This window comes from Tachysurus fulvidraco, chromosome 16 (assembly GCF_022655615.1).
Source record: "Tachysurus fulvidraco isolate hzauxx_2018 chromosome 16, HZAU_PFXX_2.0, whole genome shotgun sequence".
NCBI classification, from domain to species: Eukaryota; Metazoa; Chordata; class Actinopteri; order Siluriformes; family Bagridae; genus Tachysurus; species Tachysurus fulvidraco.
The window spans coordinates 4,664,142-4,688,113 of record NC_062533.1 but is presented as its reverse complement, the minus strand read 5'-3'; the positions used below and the strand labels follow the sequence as shown (position 1 = coordinate 4,688,113).

The window sequence follows — 23,972 nt, the reverse complement described above, 5'->3', positions numbered from 1 at the left end:
AAGAACATACTTCATTGTGCACACACACCTCAACCACCAAACACACACACACACATACACTCTCACACTCACATACACACATTAACATTGACCACTATCTTAGGAATACCATACAGACCTGCTAAATGGGCCACTGATGTACAGTAACCTCACTGTTATGTTTATGGAACCTGTATGAGATGACATGTGCTTTGTGATATGGCCTATTATCATAAAGACATGTAAATTGTGGCAATAAATGGATGCACATAGTGTACAATTAAATATATTTTATTTAATTAAATATATTTAAAATAATTTTTTTGGTCCTCATCAGAGTCTCAAATAAATAATCTCAAGATACAAAACAAAAATAAAACCAACAACAGTTTTTAATGTGTGATCATTTTACCCCAATAAGAAACCCGGTGAGCAAAAATCTGTACACCCCATAAATTATGTATAATTCCCTACATTCCCCATAACATGTAGAACTACCGTTAGCAACAATAACTTGTGTAAATGTTTTCTGTAGGAGTTTATCAGTCTCTCAGATAATTTTGGAGACATTTCAGCTGCATTTCAGTAATAATTGAGAGCATTTGTTTATGCACAGCTCTCTCAAGATGTCACTAAAACTTCTCTGCGGTTGGGGCTGCAAAACAAGCGCAAATCACACACACACACACACACACACACACACACACACACACACACACACACACACACACACACACACACCCCTTTCCTGACATCTGGTATGAGGTGTAGCTACAATATTCAGTAGTGGCAGATTGTATAATAATTCAGGCCGGAATTTGACTCCATTCCAGACCACCTTCTCAAAAAAATAAAAAAATAAAATTAGGGTATCTGGGGAAATTTTTTTAAAAATGTAAGACTTTTTTAAGAGCTTCAAATGAAATGGTGAAATGACTGTAAAAAATGATTTGATAACATTTTTATTAACAAGATTATTAAATTATAAACCTCACATTTAAACATTGGTCTTTCATGGGTGTGTATATATATATATGTGTTTCTCTGGTAACGACTGTACACAAAGCAATGCGACACGCACCTGCAGCAGATTCTTTAAAAACATATATCCCCATCTATACAGTGTGCTAGTTTGTCATTTTCTAAGATGTTGCAACATGCTTCTTAAAACTTCTTATATATTCTTTTTTTATGGTATGGTTAATAATTAGTGAATGGCCTTTGGAAATGGTGCTTGTTATTGATTAATATGAGTTGTGACAGGATTAGATAAGGATTAAGGTTGAGTTTGGTTTGCACGTGAGGCTATTAATGATATAGCAAACAATTCTATATTTACAATTCTAAAAGTGGGGTATCCAATTCTATACTCTTTCTATATTTAAGACCTTATTCATTCGTTCATTTATAACTCAGTGGTTACATTTACATTTATATTTACAGCATTTTGCAGACGGAAGTCTCTATCATTGCATACATTACCTCTGGGTCACTAGGTTACATACATAATATACCATGAGTCTAAAACATTGTTAAATTTTTTTTATTATTTTTTTTAAATAAACATATATGCAACAAAAAAGGAAGGAGTGGGAATCTGCTGACTTCTACTGGGGACATCCTTGGACGGTGGAAGGAGTACTTCGAGGATCTCCTCAACCCCACCGACATGTCTTCCACTGAGGAAGCAGAGGCCGAGGGCTCAGTTGTGGACTCATCGATCCCCCAAGCTGAGGACACTGAGGTAGTTGAGAAGCTCCTCGGTTGCAAGGCACCGGGGGTGGATGAGATCCGCCCTGAGTACCTCAAGTCTCTGGATGTTGTGGGGCTGTCTTGGCTGACACGCCTCTGCAACATCGCGTGGAGGCAGAGGACAGTGCCTCTGGACTGGCAGACGGGGGGTGGTGGTCCCTCTGTTTAAGAAGGGGGATCAGAGGATGTGTTCCAACTACAGGGGGATCACACTCCTCAGCCATCCCCAGAAAAGTCTATGCCAGGGTATTGGACAGGAGAATTCGGCTGATAGTCGAACCTCGGATTCAGGAGGAAGAATGCGGTTTTCGTCCTGGTCGTGAAACACTGGGCACCATACCAAAGAAAAATAAAATCACATGCCTATATGGCTGGAGGCCAGTTGCTCTCACACCCATCTTCAGCAAGTGCTTTGAGAGACTCATCAGAGATTACATCTGCTCTGTGCTGCCTGCCTCACTTGACCCGCTGCAATTTGCATATCGTAGCAACCCTTCCACAGACGATGCTATCGGTTTCACCCTACACACTGCTCTCTCCCACCTGGAAAATAAGAACATCTATGTGAGAATGCTGTTTGTGGACTACAGCTCAGCATTTAACAATATAGTGCTTGCCACACTTGTTTGCGAAGCTCCAGACTCTAAACAGATCTCTGTGCAGCTGGATTCTGGACTTCCGGACAGGCAGAAGTCAGGTGGTAAGAATGGGCAGCAACACTTTCTCCCCACTGACCCTCAACACTGGTGCTCCTCAGGGCTGTGTCCTCAGCCCACTCCTGTACTCCCTGTACACAAAATACTGTGCAGCCACACACAGCTCCAACGTCATCGTCAAATTCGCTGACGACACAACGGTGATAGGCTGGATCACCGACAACGATGAGATGACCTACAGAGAAGAGGTGAGCACCCTGACTAAATGGTGTCAGGAGAACCACCTCTCACTCAGCGTTGACAAGACCAAGGAGCTGGTGGTGGATTTCAGGAGACAGAGGAGTAAATACAAACCCAACACCATCAACAAGACACATTGTTGGAGGTGAGCTTCCCTCCCTCCAGGATATCTACACAAGGCGGTTTATAAGAAAAGCCCAGAGGATCATCAGTGACTCCAGCCACCCATCCCACAGACTTCTCTCTCTGCTCCCCTCAGGAAGACGTCTCCGCAGCATCCGATCCCGCACCAGTCGACTGAGGGATAGCTTTTTCCATCAGGCTATCAGACTAATTAACAGTCACAACTAATACACCCTACAGCATACTTCCAAATATGGTATGCCACACACTGACCTTAACTTCGGACTATCCACACTGGACTACACACACACACTGCATTATACACACTGGACTATACATACACACTGCATTTAATACCATAATCCAACCGGGAGGAGGCCCCAAGGAAGACCTAGGACACTCTCTCGGCTGGCCTGGGAACGCCTTGGTATTCCCCCGGAAGAGCTGGTTGAAGTGTCTGGGGAGAGGGAAGTCTGGGCATCCCTGCTTAGACTGCTGCCCCCAAGACCCGGTTCCGGATAAGCAGTAGAAAATGGATGGATGGATGGATGGATGGATGGATGGATGGAAGGAAGGAAGGATGTGCTAGTTGAAGTGTTTCATGAATAAGTAGGTCTTCAACCTTTGTTTGAAAATAGCCAGTGATTCAACTCCCCTAGGGGATGTAATTCCACCACCTTGGTGTAAGAACAGAAAAGAGCCTTGTTGTATACTTGCTTCTTACCTTGAGATATGGTGGAACCAGTGGAGCAGTGCTGGAAGATCTGAGGGTGCGAGGTGCAGTGCGAGGAGCGATGAGGGCTTTGAGGTAAGAGGGAGCTGGTCCATTTTTGGCTTTGTAGGCGAGCATCAGTGTTTTGAATCTGATGTGTGCGGCTCCCGGAAGCCAGTAGAGGGATCCAGTAGGATTGCTAGGATTGAGCTTTAACTGTGGAGCAGTCAACTGTGATGATATTTCTGTCAGGCATGCTGAGATCCGATCAGAAGCCGTGGTATCTAAGGGTGGGAAAGAGAAGATATCGTGTATCATATGAAGTCGTGTATCATCAGCGTAGCAGTGGTAAGAGAACCCATGTGAGGAATTAATTCACTAAGAGAGTGAGTATACAGAGAGAAAAGAATAGGACCAAGTACTGAGCCCTGTGGGACACCAGTGGAGAGTCTGCATGGAGCAGATGTCACTCCCCTTCACGTTACCTGATATGAGCGTCCTTCCAGGTAGGATGCAAACCATTCCCAAGCTGATCCACAAATCCCACGACTCCTGAGGGTGGATAAGAGAGTCTTGTGGTTGACCGTATCAAATGCTGCTGAAAGGTCAAGGAGGATAAGGACAGATGTCAGTTTGGCTGATCTAGCAACATGTAGTTTCTCAGAGACATCCAAAAGGGCTGTCTCTGTGGAATGAGCTGCTTTAAAGCCAGACTGGTTGGGATCTAGGACGTTGTTCTGTGAGAGATAGACAGACAGTTTATTATAGACAATGTGTTCAAGAATTATTGAAAGAAAAATTTTACTGATTTCTGATGCATCCAGAGCATATGGATCCAGATGCAAAACATCTGAAAGCCAAGGAGCAGAACAAGAGGTTTACTTGGGTTTAGTGGACAGAGGGCAGAGAAAGTCCATGGTTGAGGAAAGAGAGGAGAGGAAAGTATCTGTGGTAAAGTCCAAGGGTAGTGTGGAAAAGGACTCAGGATCAGCAAGAGAAAAAAGAATGCCAGAAGCTACAGAAGAAGGGGAGACAGAGTGGAGGTTGCGGCGGGTAAGAGCAAGGGGGTAAAAGGTCATTTTAGGTAGGATAGGGATAGAGAAGGATAACAGGTGATGATCAGAGATGTGTAGTGGGTAGCAGTCATGTCTGTAGCTGGGGAAGGACAGGTGAAAACCAGGTCCAGGACATTGCCTCCTATGTGTGTGGGGATGACGCTGTTAAGTGTCAGGGCAAATGAATCAACGAGAGTCATGAGGGAAGAAGATTGAAGGTTGTCAGAGAGTAGGTTGAAATCACCAAGCACTGTCAGAGGGGAGCTTTCTAATGAAATGGCATGGAATTCAAAAGAGGAGATGGTTAAGCTGTTGGACTACTGTTGGTTGTATAAATGAGATAAACATAACTTGCTTTGGATAAAGAATGACTGCCAGTGGTTTCATGTTTAGTAACTTCTTTATTCTGATCAGTGTTACAGAGCTTTAATAAAAGTACTCACCCTGTTCCTGTTTGAATTATCCACACAGGAAGTAGCATTCCTGTTGGATTTTTTGCTGTATAGTCTCTCTGCTCTCTCCAAAATTTCTTGAAGAAACTAACAGAAAACTGTTGGTGCTTTCTCTGTGAGTAGCCATTTGTAAATGAGAGACCTTTTTACCCCGGGTTCCATGATACAGAAGAATAAATCAAGTTATATTAATCAAAAATAAAAATAAAAAGGTAAACATGTATATCAAACCTCAGGTGCAGGCAGAGCCTCATTTTCCTTTCATTTGACGTTGTTTAATAATCTAAACAAGAATAACAACACAGCAAACACTGTACAGACTGAAGTGCTGTTCAGATTGGCTCACCTCTGCCTTTGTAAATATCATCAAATAACGGTGAAAAATAACAAGCAAAGCTTTCTGAGACAAGTGCTTCTTTCACCAGCTTATATCCAGAAACATACATACTTTTCTGCTAACTGGTAAAAAAGTTGCGGGAAGAAATGATTTGTTGATGTTTTTTCATCATTACTCAGCATTTTGTCAATGTGTATTTTAGGAGTGTTATCTCCTCAAGTTTATATTTAACCACAGACTTAACCTTTCAAACTAACTCTATCCTGTCATATTCTACAAATTGTTATCACTTGAAGTGATTATTAGACTAGAACAAAACTCTCACCTTATTCATAGTCATATAATCAGTTCCTGTTGTGACATTTCCCAGGAAAGGCGAAGGCACTGGACCTCGAGGAAAGTTACTTGGATATTTGTTCAGAAAAAAATTAATGAAGAGCAAGAAAAATCCAGTGAAAATCAGCCATTCTTTAAAAGTGAACAGCTCGAATAAAGAATAAAAAAACATAGCTATCTTGGTCCGAGGACTTCATTATTAGGAGTAACCTAGAGCACTGTATGGTTGAATAGTTCTCTAATGTATCTTAGCCTCATGTGCTTACATTTGTGCACATGGTACAGGGTTCCGTGAAGTTCATGGCTACACAGTCATTCTCTTGTGGTCTCCAAATAAAACAGAGGCCCCCATGAAATATTTACATTCTGCTCCAGGGGAAGAAAATTCCAGGCCTGTTTTCCCACTGAACACCACATGCCTTTTTATGGATGTTTTTGAAAAGACCACAATAATTTCAATTTCATAATTTTTTTTTTATTGATTCACCATACACAAGGACATTAAAAAAGTGTTCACATTGACTGGCATCATCTGACATTATGTATGAAGAATTTTGAAATTCAAAGTACAATTTACAATATGCACATCAGTTCCATGTAATTGAATTCAGTAACAATTATTTTTTGTTCATCCAACATGATTTGAGAGTGTATTTTAGTATTTATCCGTCAAACACTGAGCTCACACCTGAACTGAGAATCAATCCAACCGACATCAGATATATATGAGTCTGAGATCTTAACGTGAGCTTAGCGTGAGGTCACACGCATGCGGTAAGGTTTGGGTGAGTATGTGAAGCCCATCTGGCCCTCCAAATCCAGCTCATCGCCAGGACAAGGGGAAATCGTAAAGCACTGCAACAAAGAGGTGAAGAAGAGAAAGAGCTCCATACGAGCCAGCTGCTCACCCACACACACTCTTCTACCTATGTGACACATAAATGAAATTACTGTTAACTGATTTTACTTTTTTATCCATTTGTCAGACATTTATAGAGCATATTGGCTTTACCTGCTGAAAAGGGCAGGAAAGCATCCTTCTTCAGGAACTGCCCCTGGTTGTCCAGAAAGTGCCCTGGGTTAAACTTGTCTGGTGTTTCCCACTCACTTTTGTCATTAAGCACAGATGACAGGTTTGTAGTCACAGTTGTACCCTATCAAGTGAAAAAAAATTATACCTGGTACACTGTATTTTATTTATTTATTTTCTGTACGATTTTTCATACACAGCATCAGAGGGAACCTGAAGTCTATAACACGGACTCAGGGCACAAGGGGGTGGACAGACTGGACAGAAAAAAAATCACACATGCGTTCAATCACACACTGCCAGCAATTTAGTCATGCCGTTCAGCATACAGCACATGTCTTTGAACTGAGGGACTAAAAAGGATCACCTGAAGGAAACCCCAGAAACATGAGAAGAACATGCAAACTCCAAACACACACAATCAAACACCCAACCACTAAGCTACTATGCCCTCTTAGATTGTATTTGTATATACATAACTATTATTTTTTTAGTGATTAGGATCAAACCTTTGGTATAAAGAATCCACCCAGTACAGTGTCTTTACAGGCTCTCTTTGGAAAACCCAGAGGCACGATGTTGCCCATCCTTTGGATCTCATGAACAACAGCTTCAGTGTAGGGCATGTTGGGTTTGTCGGCCATGCAGGCTTGGCGCGACTGTCCAATTACTTTGTCGATCTCTGCCTGCACCTTTTCTGAAAAGATAAGACACTTTAAAAAGTAGTTGTGCAGCAAAGACTGCATATAGTTTTTAGACTCAGAAGTATCATGTTGTTTATGAATTAATATATGTATGAAATTACTCTGTATCTCAGGATACTTCATCATGAAGAGAAGACCCCAGCGAAGTGTAGTGGCTGCAGATTCTGTCCCTGCTTCAAACAAGTCCAGCATTGCAACCAATAATGTATCGATGTTAAATCCAGCTTGAGGATCACTCTTTCTCTATAATTTAGAAAGAATACTTCTGAAAATTGTTCATGTTCATGGATCCTCAACATTTTTTGCAGTTCAGACCCACAGAAAGTTCCAGAGAACGATCTTAAACAAACCTTCTCCATTTCTAGAAGGTAGCTGTCGATGTAATCACGAGGATTTGACGGATCCCAATCCTCCTTGTGTTTCTTTAGTTCTACTTGTAAGAACTCAATTATTTTTGCATAGTTTGAAAACATCTTCTGATGAGGGCCAGGAAGGTAATTGAAGAGGTGAGGGAAAACATTATACAGCTACCAAACACCACAGAGGACACAAAAATCAGACAGTAGTAAATCTTTTTGTGAAGATATTACACAACAAAGCATCATATAATATACTGTGAATAATAAGTGATTTGCTGTAAGAGCTAAACTTCTGCCTGCTGACCTGAGTTTTGGGCAAACCTGCTAAAAAGACAGCTTCAGTATCCAAACGCAAGATATTCAGGAAATTCTCATCATGGTATTCAAAGCGGTGGCCAAAAACTAGTGCAGAGATGATGTTTGAGACTGCGTTGTTCAGATAAAACTGAGGATCAAAAGGACCTAAACAGGTACAAAACATCCCATTGATAACTTGCTTGTGTATATCTATTCAAAACTTGATCTGTATCAAACATCATACAGTATATGGTTCATAATGAACTGTTCTGAACTGAGCTACTGTATATTTCTAAGTTAATACAAAAATCTGCATTAGCTACTAAACCTGCTCAAGAATCTTACCCCATACCTTGTTCTGCTTTGAAAGCATCACACAGAAAGATGCTCTCCTGCTGGATACTTAGCTCCAGAGTCTTCTTCCCTTCACCAAAGTTTCGTAGATGTGTGGTAGCAAACTTCCTCTGGTTCTTCCACAGGTATCCGTTACTCAGAGCTACACCTTCAGAGCACAGTGCGTGGCACAAGTCTTAGTCTCTCCAGCTACAGTATATTTATATATATTATTACTTTACTTTATAAATTACTATGTCACATTCACCAAAAATACTATATCACATACACCAACAAACTTGAGAATTAGAAATTCCTGAATGAAGTTTATTTACTTTATTTGTATTGATTAAGTTGATGAAAGGTCACAGTATGTACAATAAAACATGTTAAACACCAGTGTGGATTTGTTTGGTCATTTGTATTGGGTTATGTGTAAAGTTAGGGAAGTGACTGGTTCAGTCTCAAGCACACTGTATACAGACTGTACAGTGTCATTGTTTCACAAAGTAAAACATATAATTGTTTCTTTTCTTTTCTATTTTCTTCTATTTTTCAATTAATTATAATAAACATATATGCAACAAACAAGGAAGGATGTGCTAGTTGAAGTGTTGAATACGTAGGTCTTCAATCGTCGATTGAAAATAGCCAGTGACTGAGCTATCCAGACTACTAGGGGAAGTTCATTCCACCACCTTGGTGCCATAACAGAAAAAAGTCTTGTAGTATACTTACCTCTTACCCCGAGAGATGGAGGAACCAGTTGAGCAGTGCTGGTAGATCGGAGGGTGCGGGGTGCAGTGCGAGAAGTGATGAGGGCTTTGAGGTAAGAGGGAGCTGGTCTGTTTTTGGCTTTTATAGTCCAGCATCAGAGCTTTGAATCTGATGCGTGCAGCTACCGGAAGCCGGTGGAGGGATCGCAGCAGTGGGGTGGTATGCGAGAACTTAGGCAGGTTGAAAACAAGCTGTGCAGCTGCATTTTGGATCATTTGCAATGGACGAATTGCATTCATAGGTAGACCTGCCAGCCTTGCATTGCAGTTGTTCAGTCTTGAAATGACAAGAGATTGAACAAGTACCTGAGCAGCATGTGTGGAAAAAATGGCCGGATCCTTCTAATGTTGTTGAGAAGGAACCGACATGAGCGAGTCACATTAGTAACATGAGAGGAAAAGGACAGTTGATTGTCCATGGTTACCCCAAGGTTACGAGCTGTGACTGAAGGGGAGAGCAGATTGTTATGCAGGGATATTGCAAGGTCATCATCTGGGGATGAATCACCTGGGATGATCAGCAGTTAAGTTTGGCTAGGATTGAGCTTTAACTGATGAGCAGTCATCCATGATGATATTTCTGCCAGAAATGCTGGGATCTGATCAGAAGCTGTGGTACCTGAGGGTGGGAAAGAGAAGATAAGTTGTGTATCATCAGCATAGCAGTGGTAAGAGAACCCATGTGAGGAAATAACTTCACTAAGAGAGTGAGTATACAGGGAGAAAAGAATAGGACCAAATACTGAGCCCTGTGGGACGCCAGTGGAGAGTCTGCATGGAGCAGTCAATCTGCATGTCACTCCCCTTCATGTTACTTCATATGAGGGTCCTTCAGGTAGGAAGCAAACCATTACCAAGCTGATCCGCAAATCCCGAGACTACAGAGGGTGGTCAAGAGAGTCTTGTGGTTCACCGTATCAAATGCTGCTGAAAGTTCAAGGAGGATAAGGATGAATGTCAGTTTGGCTGATCTAGCAACAAGTAGTTTCAAAGAGACATCCAAAAGGGCTGTCTCTGTGGAATGAGCTGCTTTAAAGCCAGACTGGTTGGGATCTTGAGGTTGTTCTGTGAGAGATAGACAGACAGTTGATTATAGACAATTCATTCAAGAATTTTTGAAAGAAACAAGAGAAGTGATACCGTCTGTAGTTACTGATTTCTGATGGATCCAGAGCAGGTTTCTTTAGGATGGGAATAACCCTTGCTCTCATGAAAGTAGTTGGTACCTGGCCAGATGCTATGGATCTATTAATGATAGTGGTAATGAAGGGCAGAAAGTCTTGCGAGATGGTCTGGAGCATCTGGAAGGGAGTCTTCCGAGGGTCTTGTGCCGAAGCTTCAAGACTTACCTAGTAGAAGGAAGTCTTGGCAGAAGTCATGTCTGAGGAGAACTTGGCCAGGAGTGTATGGTAAGATTCAAGATTTGCATCAAGTTGTGATTTCTTCCACTTTCTCTCAGATGATCTTAGCTCTCTTAGATTATTGCGCAACACATCTGAAACTCAGATGTGAATACTCAGTCACAGATACTTTCCTCTCCTCTCTTTCCTCAACCATGGAAAGAGAGGAGAGGAAAGTATCTGTGACTGAGTCCAAGGATAGTGAGGAAAAGGATCAGGAAGAGAAGAAAAAATGCCAGAAGCTACAGACGAAGGGGAAACAGAGTGGATAGTAGGATAGGGAGATTGATGGTGAAGGATACCAGGTGATAATCAGAGATATGTAGTGGGGTAGCAGTTGTGTCTGTAGCTGGGGAAGAACGGGTGAATACCAGGTCCAGGATATTGCCTACTTTGTGTATGGGGATGTAGCTGTTGAGTGTCAGAAGGAAAGAAGATTGAAGCTTGTCAGAGGGGAGGTTAAAATCACAAAGCACTGTCAGAGGGGTGCTGTCGGAAGGAAAAGCACCAAGTCTTGTGTCCATTTCTTCCAGGAGGTTTCCTAGGGGACCAGGAGGGCAGTAGACAACAATGATAACAAGGTTGATTGGAGATGTATTTCTGTCACAGGAAGTCTTTAGATCAGACTATTTTACACTTAGTTTTACAAATAGTTTTTAGGTAACATGACAAGCCACATTTCATGAGAGAAAAAGAGACTCTGGTGCGTTAATAATCATGTATTGCCGCTATATAACATAAATAAAACCCAGAGCTGATATCATGTGTGGTTTTTTAATATTTAGCATTAGCTGTGAAGATCATTTTAGTGTCCTTTAATGGGTGGAGAAAGGTGTCAGGAGTTCTGTGTGATAGGAAAATATCAGCGAGAATCAAGGGGAAGGTGTACAGGACAGTGGTGAGACCGACCATGCTGTATGGTTTAGAGACAATGTCACTGAAGAAGAGACAGGAGTCAGAGCTAGAGGTAGCCGAACAGAAGATGTTGAGGTTCTCTTTGGGAATGACAAGATTGGACAGGATTAGAAACGAGTACATCAGAGGGACAGCTCATGTTGGACGTTTGGGGGACAAAGTTAGGGAGGCCAGATTAAGATGGTTTGGACATGTTCAGAGGAGGGAGAGTGAGTATATTGGTAGGAGAATGTTGGACATGGAGCTGCCAGGCACGAGGCACAGAGGAAGGTTAAGAGGAGGTATATGGATGTAATTAATGAGGATATGAAGCTAGTGGGAGCAAGTGTTAAAGATGCAGAAGATAGGGATAGGTGAAGAGAGATGATTCGCTGTGGCGACCCCTGAACGGAAAAGCTGAAAAAATAAGAAGATGATGATTTGATCTGTTTAAATATTTACCTGTTGGCCTTTTTATCTGTATTAAATCACATTTTACTGATATAATTTTGTGCAAAACAATTAAAAATGTAATAGTATAATATAGTATAATAATTATTTTCCTGACAATTTAGCATCAAAGACAATTATTTGTAATAACACTTTAAAAAAATAAACTATTCTTTAATACACAACAAAAGCACAAATGTACATGCCCCAACCCCAAATTATTATTACTATTTTACTTGCCAAGTCCCTTATATACTTTGTCAAACAGAGGGACAGCAGGGCGGTCTGCAAAGCTGTCCAGATTAGTAATGAGAGCCTCCTTCACCATTTTATGTCCAGAGATAAACACAGTTTTCTCACTGCCCCAGCGCAGGCTGAACACATCTCCGTACTTCTCTGCAAGCTTAGTTTAAATACATGCAAGTAACACAGAAAAGAATGAAAGGTGGAGATACAGTGAAAATATACAAACCAAAAAATATACAATGATGCTGTTCCTAATTTTGTAATACATTATAAAATTACAATAAAAAATTGTGTAAAAGAGTGAGAAAGAGAGATACATAGATAATTGTATTTATATTAAAAATGGTGTTATATAACCTACCTTGTTTATGGATTTGTAGTCAAGCCCAGTGAAAATGTTTCCCACAAAAGGTAGGGGCCACGGTCCTGGTGGATAGTTGGATGGATTTTTATTCCTGATGATATCAAGAAGTAGAAGAAAAACAAAAAATCCTATAAGGCAGCTCTTAAAATCGAGGTATTCCACTAAGTAGTGTAAAAACATTGCTGTGTTTTGTGAGTTTCCTGGTGATATATCTGTTCCTGTGCGTGAGGGTTTGTGTAATTTGTCTGTTTGAGCTCTCGACCCACAGCTGCACTGGGGCAGAGTGAAGCGATTATGTAAGGCATCATGAATTCCACAAAAACACACACACACACACACACACACACACACACACACACACACACACACACACACACACACACACACACACACTTTTTATACTGCTAGACTTTTTACACTGAAAGAACATACCTCATTTTGATGACATTTTTAATTTAAAATTTAGAACATTTATAAAGTTATATAAAATTATAAACTTCACATTTCAGCTTTGGTCTTTCATGGGAATATATAGGGGTTTCCCTGGTAACGACTGTACACAAAGCAACATGATACGCACCTGCAGCCGATTTGTTAAAATCATATATCATTATCTCTAGAGTGTGCTAGTTTGTGTGTGTGTGTGTGTGTGTGTGTGTGTGTGTGTGTGTGTGTGTGTGTGTGTGTGTGTGTGTGTGTGTGTGTGTGTGTGTGTGTGTCCTGAGACCCGTACACTGCTGTTGTGTACATTACAATTTCTACTGAATGTTTATCTTAATTCATAGCCGATAACTATAAATTTAATCAATGTTTTCAACCAGGAAGCAGTTTGGCAAAAGAATTATACCTAACAGTCCTCATGTAAGGTTGGTACAATAAATATATAGACAGTGAAGTTGTGATAAAATGTCATGTCTTCATTCAGGTCTCAAAAGGAGATTATAATATAATATATAGAATATAATATAGTTTATTAATTTAATATGTTGTTAACGTGTTAATGTTAACTTTGTGTCTGTAAAATAATAGAGTAATATTAGGTTTGTTTTGGGCTTGTTTATGAAGCTGTGGCTGCTTATTTGTCGTGCAAGAGTTGGCAACCACGTTCACATGTCAAGCTGAGAACAGTGTTGAAATAAGGTACTCATGATAACCTGTTTAAATAAATTTAAGCAAATGTAATGATCTCTGATGACAAATTTATCTGACACATCTGATAAAGCTGAATCTTCGCACAGATTTTCTTACCGTGTGTAAATATCGACATATCTTTGAAACTTAAGCTCATATTAATTCCAAATGCCACTTACTGTGCCTAACAGGTTGCTCCTACCAGTAAATAAATAACTAAACAAAGCACATACACAATACACAATCTTACATCACAGTGGTTAGAAAGTATTTTTGAAAATAATTAAATAAAAAAAAGTAACCAAGAAAAAATGATCACACACTTTTATTTGTTACAAATGAATGATTACAAAGTTTTAGTACAATATAATTTGATTACAATGAGTTCATTCTGATGTTACAGCTAAATGTTACAGCTAAAATCTTATATAATAACAAAACAAATAAGACTGGGCTTCATCATAATTATATCTGTTGTACAAGTTATGAAACACAGTCATGGTAAAGCTGCCCTCGAGGGGCATGAACAGGGTGGGGGTTAGGGGTAGGAAACTTGCTTCGGAGTCAAAGGATCATGGGAGCATTACTATAATATCCTTCCATTTGTTGCAGAGAAGCTTAAGCACTTGGATTGTAAGAATACTTGCAAGAATAGAGGTGCAGGTTATGAATCTAGTTTCTTTTTTCTAAGATAAAAATGGATATGATTTTTAGACAGTAAATCTATAGGCAAATGCTAAGCTCTTCAAAAGGACTAATTTTAGATTAGATTTAAATTTCCAATTTTTTTTAATTGTATCTTTGATGAGAACAACTCATTTTTTTATTTTTGAACAACTCTCAGCAGCAGCAACCGCAGTTCTAACTGCTGATGGTTGAAGGCAAATATTTGCAAAGGAGTTGCTACCAATCCCAAACCCAGCATACAGGGGCTGAGTAAATGCTGTTGAGACTTTATGAATTAGATTCATTTTGTCAGAAATACTGTAGAAGGCCAGAATTCCAGCCTTTTGATCCAGATAAACCCCAATTCTTTTGGATTTTGGACTTGAGATTTCAATCTTGGTATCATCGTGCCAGAAGCAGTAGTTTTTTTTAGAATATCGAACTAATCTCCATGATTGAGCGTTGTGTCCAAAACGACTCTCACTTTTAGATCCTTTTCTGCTGATGTCTTTATAAGACACAGCAATGGAAACTCCAGTTTCACCATCTACCTCAACCTCCCAGTAACTACGCAGAGGAACTTTCTGGTTACAGAGCACTTGCTGCCAGTCGGTAAATCGCTCGGGATGATTAGGGTATTCGTGGGACTTTTGAACACATTTCACTTGTGTGTTATCGTTTGACAGCTCAAGGTAATTATTTGCTGTGTTGGGATCAAGAGATAGCCCACAAGCATCTGGAAAAATAATAAAGAATAAAATGAATGAGAATGACCTAACATTTACTGTAAGTTAAATAAGCATGAAGGTGGTTTATAAATCGTTAAACATTCAGTTAGGAAAAAAATTATAGTTTAATTCAGTTGCACTTATTGTAATCCACACGACATATAAACTGATTTTAGTTTCAGTTTCTGATTAATTTGTATGTAATTAAACAAATAAAACTCACATTTCAGGAATTCCTCCCTGGTCTCTGGCTCAGGTATTATAATGATCTGGTTGAAGATCAATGCTGAAATATAAAATAAAATATTCGGCCTGTGAAGGAGGATTTGTGTTCTTTTACATGTTTGATTGTTCATGTGTATTAAATATACATTATACGCACCAGTAAAGTACGAAATTCGCAAACATTCCATTTAAAAGCAGTCGGCATTAATATGAAATAATACATACTTGGTAATACAGAATGTATATTTGTGTCCAGTATATCTTTCAACATTTAAATGCTCACCGTTTTCAGAAACTTTCTCCACCTTTTCCTTGCAAATGTCTTCTACGTCCTCCTTGATTTGGATGATAGATTTTTTAAAATTCTCAAAGGACCACTGGTGATTGAGAGTGAACTTAAAAGAGTCAGAAATTTCTAGTGCAGGACTCAGGAACTGGAACCTCTAATACAGAGAGAAAGACAAAGATTAAGTTATACCACTGCTCATATACAAATGTTTTTATCTATGTCAGCATTTCTAATAAAAAAATTATCTTAAAAAACTATCTTAATTTTTAATAAATACACTTCTAATAAATAAAACACAACAACATTGTGGCCTAAAGGGATGAATATACAAACAAGACAATTTATTAGAACTGTACATCTCTTTTGGGGGAAAATATGGTGTTCATTTCTCAGGACATTTCCACAGACTTGTTTAGCTCGACACCATATTAACACCAATGAGTTACCTGAAGGAAATGGATGTATCCGCTGGTCTGTGAAAGCTTTTCCAGTTCAGTTTGTTTTTTCTTAATACTCGCAATCTCCTGTTCCAGCTGCTTTTCCACTCCTACAGTTTGGGCCAGTTCAGTTTTCTCTTCAGCTCTCAACATTTCGGTCACCTTAGATTGTCTTTTCTCGAAGGAGACAAGCAGCTCAGCAAAGATCCTCTTACTATCCTCCACTGCTTCCTGTACACATTGCTACAAAAGGAACATGCAGCGATAGGGAGGGGATGTTTGTTACAACTCTCATGATGATATCTTAGAGTAGTTGGTGCTTACATTGGGTCAATTACAATGACGGCCAATGGAATTTAAAATCATTAACCCATTCAGGGCTGGATTCAAATTCACATAAATCATCAATTATAAACTGATCCAATTTGCATAAATGTCATTATAGCAATTCATAATGTAAGTCAGTAGTGTGTATGGCCCCCATGTGGCTATACTGGGGCATGCTCCTGATGAGATGGTGGATGAACAAGCAGTAACAAAAATCATTCGAGGAAATCATCCTGCAAGTTTCTTATGATTTGTTTTTTTAACCAGGACGAGAATGTGAGTTTGGGCTTCATGTGATATTTTTTACTGCACAATAAATGGGAGAAAATTGTGATTCTTACCTTATATGCCTCTGTCACTTCCTTTAGCTCCAGCAATTTCTTCTCTCTGCTCTCAAGTCTGTTCTGATGTTTTTGCTGTATATCCTCGATGTATTTCTATTAATGAAAGATCTATTCAGTCACCTTTATGCAAGGGGTATTAAGGGCAAACCTTGTCTCTTTACTCTACATTTGATCTAATTACAAAGCATTTTGCAGTCACACACATGAGATATACCTTTGAATAATATTTTTAAAAATAACACACCTTTTTTTCAATCCATTCATCTTGAACTGGGATGGTATCATGATCGCTGTGATTTTCTTTTGAACACTGGTAGCAAATCACTCTCTTATCGTCACGGCAGAAAACTTCAAGAAGCTTGTTATGTTCAGCACACATTTTCTCCTGAAGGTTACTCAAGGCTGCGACCAGAGTGTGCTTCTTGAAAGCAGGAGATTCAAGATGAGGCTGAACATGTGTCTCGCAGTATGTAGCCAGACATGTCAAGCAGGACTTCACAGCTTTCTCTTTCACACCAATGCAGGAATCACACTCCACGTCCTGAGATTCAATGGAGATGATGTCTAAAGTGTTGATCAAAGAGGTTTGCTGGTCACTTTTCTTCAGTAGGTCAGTAATCTCAGTCAGCATGTTGCTTTTACGAAGGATAGGCCTTGGAGCAAATGTCTCTCTACATTGTGGACAGCTGTAGGATTTCTTCTGATTTTGCTCATCCCAAAACCTGTTAATACACACCATGCAGAAACTGTGTCCACATGGAGTAGTCACTGGCTCCTTCAGCAGATTCAGGCAGATCGAACAAGAAAAATGCTCCTGAGGAATTGAAATACTGGCTTCTGCCATTTCTCCTGTGCTGAGAGTCTGAGAGAGAGAGAGAAAGTAAAAGAGCATTTATCTTCTATAACTCGAGTCAAAGTGAAACCAAAAGCACTGAATCTGTCACGTAGAACCTTTCTAAACGGATGTGAGACAGCAGAAGATTAATGTTGTTCCTTTTAAAACTAAAGAACAATATAGATTTCTGTAGAAAACAGCAAAAAGCTAAAATTATTGTACATAGTTTTTTATATACAACAAGAAACCTGAAGTTTTGATTATTATTTTTTATTTTTTATTAATTAATTTTTTTTTTTAATAAATGAAATTAAACACAAATTACAGATCAGATCTATAGAACACTAAAGGTTTTGGTCACACAAATTACAGAGTTTTTTTTTCTTTTTAACGACGAAATATTTCTGCTGAGTTCTAAATATGACACAATACGAGTATAATCTATTGAAACATGCGCCCCCTAGAGTTAACTCAGTGTCAGTACAATTTTATTTCATCTGGACAGGGTGCGTCATATGCCAAAGTTTCTCAAATGGTGACTTCCCAAATAACCAAATCATTAAATATTCCGTAAGTCAAAGACATTGGGTTCACATTGATAACAAAAGAAACACAACAACAAACAGAACAAAGCTATAAACTGTATGTATGATTGAGATCATTCCCAAACTGTTTTCTAATAAGTAAACACACAGGGCTTAACACAGTGTTGTAATGTTATGGCATGTGAGGATTACATAATTTTATGAGGATAAGAAATTATACCACAACATCTCAAGCAAAGCAATTAGATCTTAAGCAGAAGCTGTTTGGAATTTCTCTACTCTCAGCCTTCTTCAGGACTTCATAAATCTAACTTTATCTTCTTTTCTATTCAATCCCATTCCTTTCTGGATGCTTTCTTTACTTCTCTAGAGTTTTGGACTGTAATGTTGTTGGCAATCGAGCCAGATTTATGATTTCTTTGTTATTGATACAACACCTTAAGCCTAGTTTTATTTCCTGCAGAGAGAAGCGGCTCGTTGCGGTGTTTCTGAATTGGTTAATGCACTAATATGGATCATGCTGGAACATTACACAGTAAGCAGTTTAGCTTTTTTTTTAAAGCATCAGTTATAGTGATACAAGAGCAGACATTTTATCCGAAGTGTTTTATTCGTCACTCATTTACGTACAATTACATGTTGTAATTTTTAATTATAAATAAGGAGATACAAGCAAAGTGATACATCAAGCAGAGGACAATACAAGTAGTGCTACAAGAATACAAGGATTTGTAACTGAGTGCTAGACGAGCAAAGTGCACAGGGTCGGGATATTAAGAGCTAGTGGAAGTAAGTGCAGATTTTGCTAGTTTGTCTTGATTTTCGAGTGGGGATTTGTTAGAAGATAGTATTGATACTTCTGTCTGGATTAAGCTGAGGCAGGGGGTGATGTTGTAAACAAGGTTTTGTACGTGAGCACTGAGGCCTTGAATTTAGTGAGGGTGGCAGGAAACAAATACGGGTGTGACGTGAGTTATTTTTTTGTTGGATGAAAACAAGCAATGCTGCTGTATTCTGTATCATCTAAAGGGTTTTGAGGAAGCTGGCTGGGAAACTCAGGAGTAGTGTGATGCACCAGTTTTGAGATAACGTAAGCCTGGATAGTAGCTGTGTGGCATCTGTTATTTCCTGTTATACAGATTGAAGCCATGCAGTTGTTGAAATGTGGTCTAGTTCTCTCTGGATGGGATGTCAGTTTATCTCAGGGCACCACGTACACATGCACTGACTCACTCATTCACACCTACAGGGAATTCAGCATAGCCAGTCTGCATACTTGCTTTTTTTTTTCAACACAGATCGGATGAGTAAAATGCTGCTGATCAAATGAAATACTGGCTTTGGCCATTTTTACCACACTCACAGGCTGAAAGAGAGAAACCAAAAGCACTGCCTCTGCTGCATCTATCGTTTCCCGAAATATTTCCTGTAATATAGCATGCAAATGTTAAGTGCCCCAAATGTCTCGAAGATATATTTGTATACAAGAAATTTGGTTACTGAGATTTTTGAAATCAATAGAATTGTAAAAGTTTTATGATTTTAAATTTAGAGATGTTCTCCTTTAGTACTGGATGTTTTATAATGTTACATATAAAAATCCCACACATTTTCTACGTTCTTGAATAAACACACACGCACACACACACACACACACACACACACACACACACACACACACACGCAAACACATGCACACACACGCATGCATGCACACATACACACACACACACACACACACACACACAGAGCATAGATATCAGCATAAAAACAATTTTTGCACTCAATTACACCCAAAAAGAAATAAATATCTATTATATTATTTTATAGCAGTAAACATTTAAATTGGTTTCCAGTCTGCTCTTATGTTAATAATATTTATAATTATTCATTTGCCAGATACCTTTATGAGCTGTAAAGTTTAATGAAAGGCTATGGGTTTTATTTAAAAACTCAGCAGTGGCAGCAAAAGGATTTAAACTCACAACCTTCTAGTCAACAGCACAGAATCGTAATAACTGTCCCACCACAGTACTTACTGAGCTACAGTCATTATAATCCTAGTATTAAAATACAAACCATGTGTATTCAGTTACACAACTGCAGAACACATTTCTCATAACACATATTCATAATGACAGCATTATAAGGTGTGGGTATTTTTTTCTATTCTACAGAGTAACATAGCTTAGCAGTTGCAAGAGCATTGACCCAAAACCCAGGGTAGAGTGACTCAGTGAACGTGGTTTGAACTCTGTATAGGAGACTCATCGCATCTGAGACACTGTAGAAAGACAGAGTTCCTGCACTGTGGTCTAAATACACTCCGATTCTGGACGACAGCAGGCCAGGAATCTTTGTCTGAACGTCGTTGTGCCAGAACGACAGGGAGGAACTACACTCCAGACTCCAGGATTGAGCATTGTGTCCAAACCAGCACTCCTTACCACGTCCTTTTCTGCTGATCCCTTTATACGCCACTGAGATGTACACCCATCCACCCCTGCTCCATTCAACCTCCCAGTAACAGCGTCCACATACACTCTGTTTACACAGCACCTGACCGTAACCATCAAATCTCTCCGGATGATTAGGATACGGGTTTAGTTTCCCACTGCGAGATACTTTCCTGTAGTTCTCAGAAAGCCACAGCGCCTCATTTGCTGTGTTGGGGTCAAAATTCAGGTGACAAAAATCTAAAGAACATAAAAAAATAATTCAAACATGTTATATACTGTATATAAAATACATATAATGTACATCTAACAATTTAATAACTGTATAGATATTTTTTTAGATTTAGATATATTGTCAAATTTTTGTTCTATATTAATTATTATTATATTTTTTACACTTACACTGGAGAAATTCTTCTCTGGTCTTTGGTTCACTGGGAAAAATCATCTGGATTTTGGCAACTATTAAGGTATACAGGCAAATATGACATTATAAACATTAACTAGTGACACTGTAGTGATATTTCATCTCATTTTAAAGTAGTTAAAAACATACAGGGCAAAAACATGCAATATACAGTATGTCAAGTACATAAACATGTAAACTCACTGATCATGTCATTTGTTAAACCTATCATATAGATCAACATGTAAACAACTATTTATCAATTTAATTCTATATTAATCGTGTAGCACTTTTACCAATGGACATTGTCACAAAGCAGCTTTAGTGGAATATATCAATTCAGATTAATAATGAAGTTTAATTAAAGATTTGTACATATCCCTAATGAGCAAGTCACAGGCAACTTATTTGTCTTTATTGACACCGAGATGGTATGTACACTATATGACTAAATGTACGTAGACATTCGACTATCAGACAATAACGTGGGCCTTCATCAAACTGACAAGAATGTACACAAAGAACAGAGCTCCATGAAGACTTGGTGTCTTAATGTTGGAGTAGAAGAACTCGAGTGTCCTGCACAGAGCCCTGACTCTGACTCAACGCCACTGAACACCTTTTGGGATAAACTGGAACACAGACTGCACCCAGACCTCCTCACTCTTACACCATCAGTGTCTGATCTCACTAATGCTTTTGTAGCTGAATCATCACTAATCCCCACACACACAAACACTCCAACATCAGGTGGAAACCCTTCACAGAAATGTGGAGCTCATTATGACTTCAAGTGGAATGAGATGTTCAACATGGGTGTGATAGTCAGGTGTGTACTGTACATACTTTTGGCCAGATAGTGTATGTGGTGTTGATATGAGTGTAATGAGCACAGCAGCATTGCTGGTATTATTTAAATGTCATTGTTGTTGCTCGGTTGAATACAATTTATCAATTAATACTTTCCAGTCAACAACATGTGTCTAATAAAGAGTCCTTCCCCTAAAAGCATACAGTATGAAACTCTGTATATTTGTTTGGAATAAATGTGTAAAAGAGATATGCAATGATAGAGATATGATATAAATGTATTGGTTTTTTTTTTTTACACCATCGTCATAGACATGTGTAAAGCATTACTTTGGCATATAAACTAAGTGAATTGTTTATTAGTATGTTATGATGTTGAACATTTTCTCTTTTACCGTTTGGATTGATTTTGTTGAATTTATCTTCGCAGACTTCCTCAAATTGTTCTTTCAGGTCCGAGAGACATTTGCTCACTCCGTCGAAAGAGATATGTCGATTTATAGTCATCATGGGTGACTCCTTAGTTTTCGTAGTGGAGCAGAGAGTCTTGAAACTCTATATTGAAGCCAGAAATAAAGCTATAAGTTACGTACTGTGAGAATAACATCAGATTACAAGATATGGGTGTGTTTGACTGTGTGTTACAGAATGTTCTACTGTTCGTTAGAGTATGGAACGGTTATTATATAATTATTTAATTTCCCTGACAATCCTCATACGCCTGACATTTACTTAATTTTTCAGGCCATACCTGCAGGAAATGCACATGATCCTCTGTGTCTGATAGCAGCTCCAGCTCAGTGTCTCTCTTCTTAAGCTCAGCGATCTCATGCTCCAGTTGCTCCTGCAGTCCTGCGGCTTGATCCAGTTCAGCTTTCTCCTGAGCCCTGATGAGTTCGGTCACCTCATAACACTTTTCCTCAATGAAGAGAAGCACTTCAGTAAAGATTCTCTCACTTTCCTCCACCGCTGCGTGTGCTGAGCTCTGGTTAGAGAAGAGCGCTTGAGTTCCAGCCTCTCAACCACTTTCCCTCACATTTAAAGAAAACGACTGACTGAAATTAAATTCTGCTCCAACAATCCCTGGGACTAGTACCTACCTTAAGAGTATTCACAGCCTGTTTAAGGTCTTGCAGTTTCTTCTCCTTGTCCAGGATCTTCTGCTGGGATTTCCTTTGAATTTCCCTTATCTGCTTCTGTGGTCCAAAGATGATGATGATGATGATATGTACAGAATGGAGATAAGAATAAAACTGTCATTACAAAACAAGCACTATAGGTGTTCACAGCTTTTCTTGTTAGATGTAAAACATGCTCATATCAGATTACAGTTTCGCTAGACTCTAGAGAATGCACCTCTTACCTGTTTTTCAGTTCTTTCTGAAGCAAGTGAAACCATATTGTGATCTTTATGTTCATCTAACATACACAGTGCACATATGATCGTCCGGTCTGTTCGACAGTAGAAATCTACCAGTTTGTCATGACGAGAACAGATTTTTTCTTGCAGATGTTTGCATGCCTGGACTAGCTTATGCTTCTTAAAAACAGGGGATTCGTAGTGAGGTTTGAGATGTGTCTTACAGAAAGAAGCCAGACACACCAGACAGGACCTGACAGCCTTTGCTTTGCTCTCAGTACATATGTCACACTCAACATCTCCAGATTCTGAGCCAGAACAAGTAGCAGAACCACCGCTTAGGTCTTTCCACTTGAGCTTCTCCACCACTTCAGCCATGACATTATTCCTGCGTAGGACAGGTCTCGGCAGGAACGTTTCTCTGCACTGAGGGCAGCTGTACACCCCCTTCAGAACAGGCTGATCCCAAAAGTCATTAATACACAACATACAAAAGCTGTGGCCACATGGAGTCGTTACCGGATCCTTCAGCAAATCCAGGCAGATCGAACAGCTGAATTGAAGATGGTCCACTGAAATATTACTGTCCTCAGCCATTTTACTAACATCTGAGAGGAGAGTAGGCGAGTTGTGTTCTTTATCACCTGACTTCCTGGTTCTAGGTGTAGATGGGTGGAGCAAAGACTGCATACCATCAGGATCCCTATGGGTGTGATTGAAATGAGGTGTTTCTGACTAACTTATGTTAAACCCAGAATAGAAGTGTTACATTTGTCCAGTTATGCTTTAATTGTGTGCATCAGCTTTGTTGTAGCTATGTAAAATAAAGTCCCTAAATATTTTTTTTTTTTTTTTTTTTGAGTTAAAGGGTGTACTAATTTTAGGACAAGTTGCTCCTATAAAAATACAGTCAATAAC

At 39.2% G+C, this 23,972-nt stretch overlaps 3 protein-coding genes across 3 annotated transcripts; all 3 read right to left on the bottom strand.

Annotated features, from left to right (window-relative positions):
- Window positions 1-6,095: 6,095 nt before the first annotated feature.
- Window positions 6,096-12,784, bottom strand: LOC113642572 (cytochrome P450 2J2). Its single transcript, XM_027146145.2, has 9 exons — window positions 12,493-12,784; window positions 12,126-12,288; window positions 8,385-8,534; window positions 8,040-8,197; window positions 7,727-7,903; window positions 7,478-7,619; window positions 7,182-7,369; window positions 6,655-6,796; window positions 6,096-6,568 (listed from the first exon to the last, which is right to left on the bottom strand). The coding sequence occupies exons 1-9, from the start codon at window positions 12,673-12,675 to the stop codon at window positions 6,393-6,395; spliced, it is 1,479 nt and encodes a 492-aa protein (XP_027001946.2). The 5' UTR covers window positions 12,676-12,784; the 3' UTR covers window positions 6,096-6,392.
- A 1,151-nt stretch (window positions 12,785-13,935) lies between these two features.
- LOC113642552 (tripartite motif-containing protein 16-like protein) lies at window positions 13,936-17,561 on the bottom strand. The gene is made up of 6 exons (XM_047801481.1): window positions 16,887-17,561; window positions 16,640-16,735; window positions 15,981-16,214; window positions 15,529-15,688; window positions 15,244-15,306; window positions 13,936-15,028 (listed from the first exon to the last, which is right to left on the bottom strand). The coding sequence occupies exons 1-6, from the start codon at window positions 17,532-17,534 to the stop codon at window positions 14,442-14,444; spliced, it is 1,788 nt and encodes a 595-aa protein (XP_047657437.1). The 5' UTR covers window positions 17,535-17,561; the 3' UTR covers window positions 13,936-14,441.
- A 706-nt stretch (window positions 17,562-18,267) lies between these two features.
- Window positions 18,268-23,870, bottom strand: LOC113642594 (E3 ubiquitin/ISG15 ligase TRIM25-like). Its single transcript, XM_027146185.2, has 6 exons — window positions 23,058-23,870; window positions 22,795-22,890; window positions 22,446-22,679; window positions 22,090-22,249; window positions 20,881-20,940; window positions 18,268-20,718 (listed from the first exon to the last, which is right to left on the bottom strand). The coding sequence occupies exons 1-6, from the start codon at window positions 23,742-23,744 to the stop codon at window positions 20,189-20,191; spliced, it is 1,767 nt and encodes a 588-aa protein (XP_027001986.2). The 5' UTR covers window positions 23,745-23,870; the 3' UTR covers window positions 18,268-20,188.
- Between the last annotated feature and the right edge of the window lie 102 nt (window positions 23,871-23,972).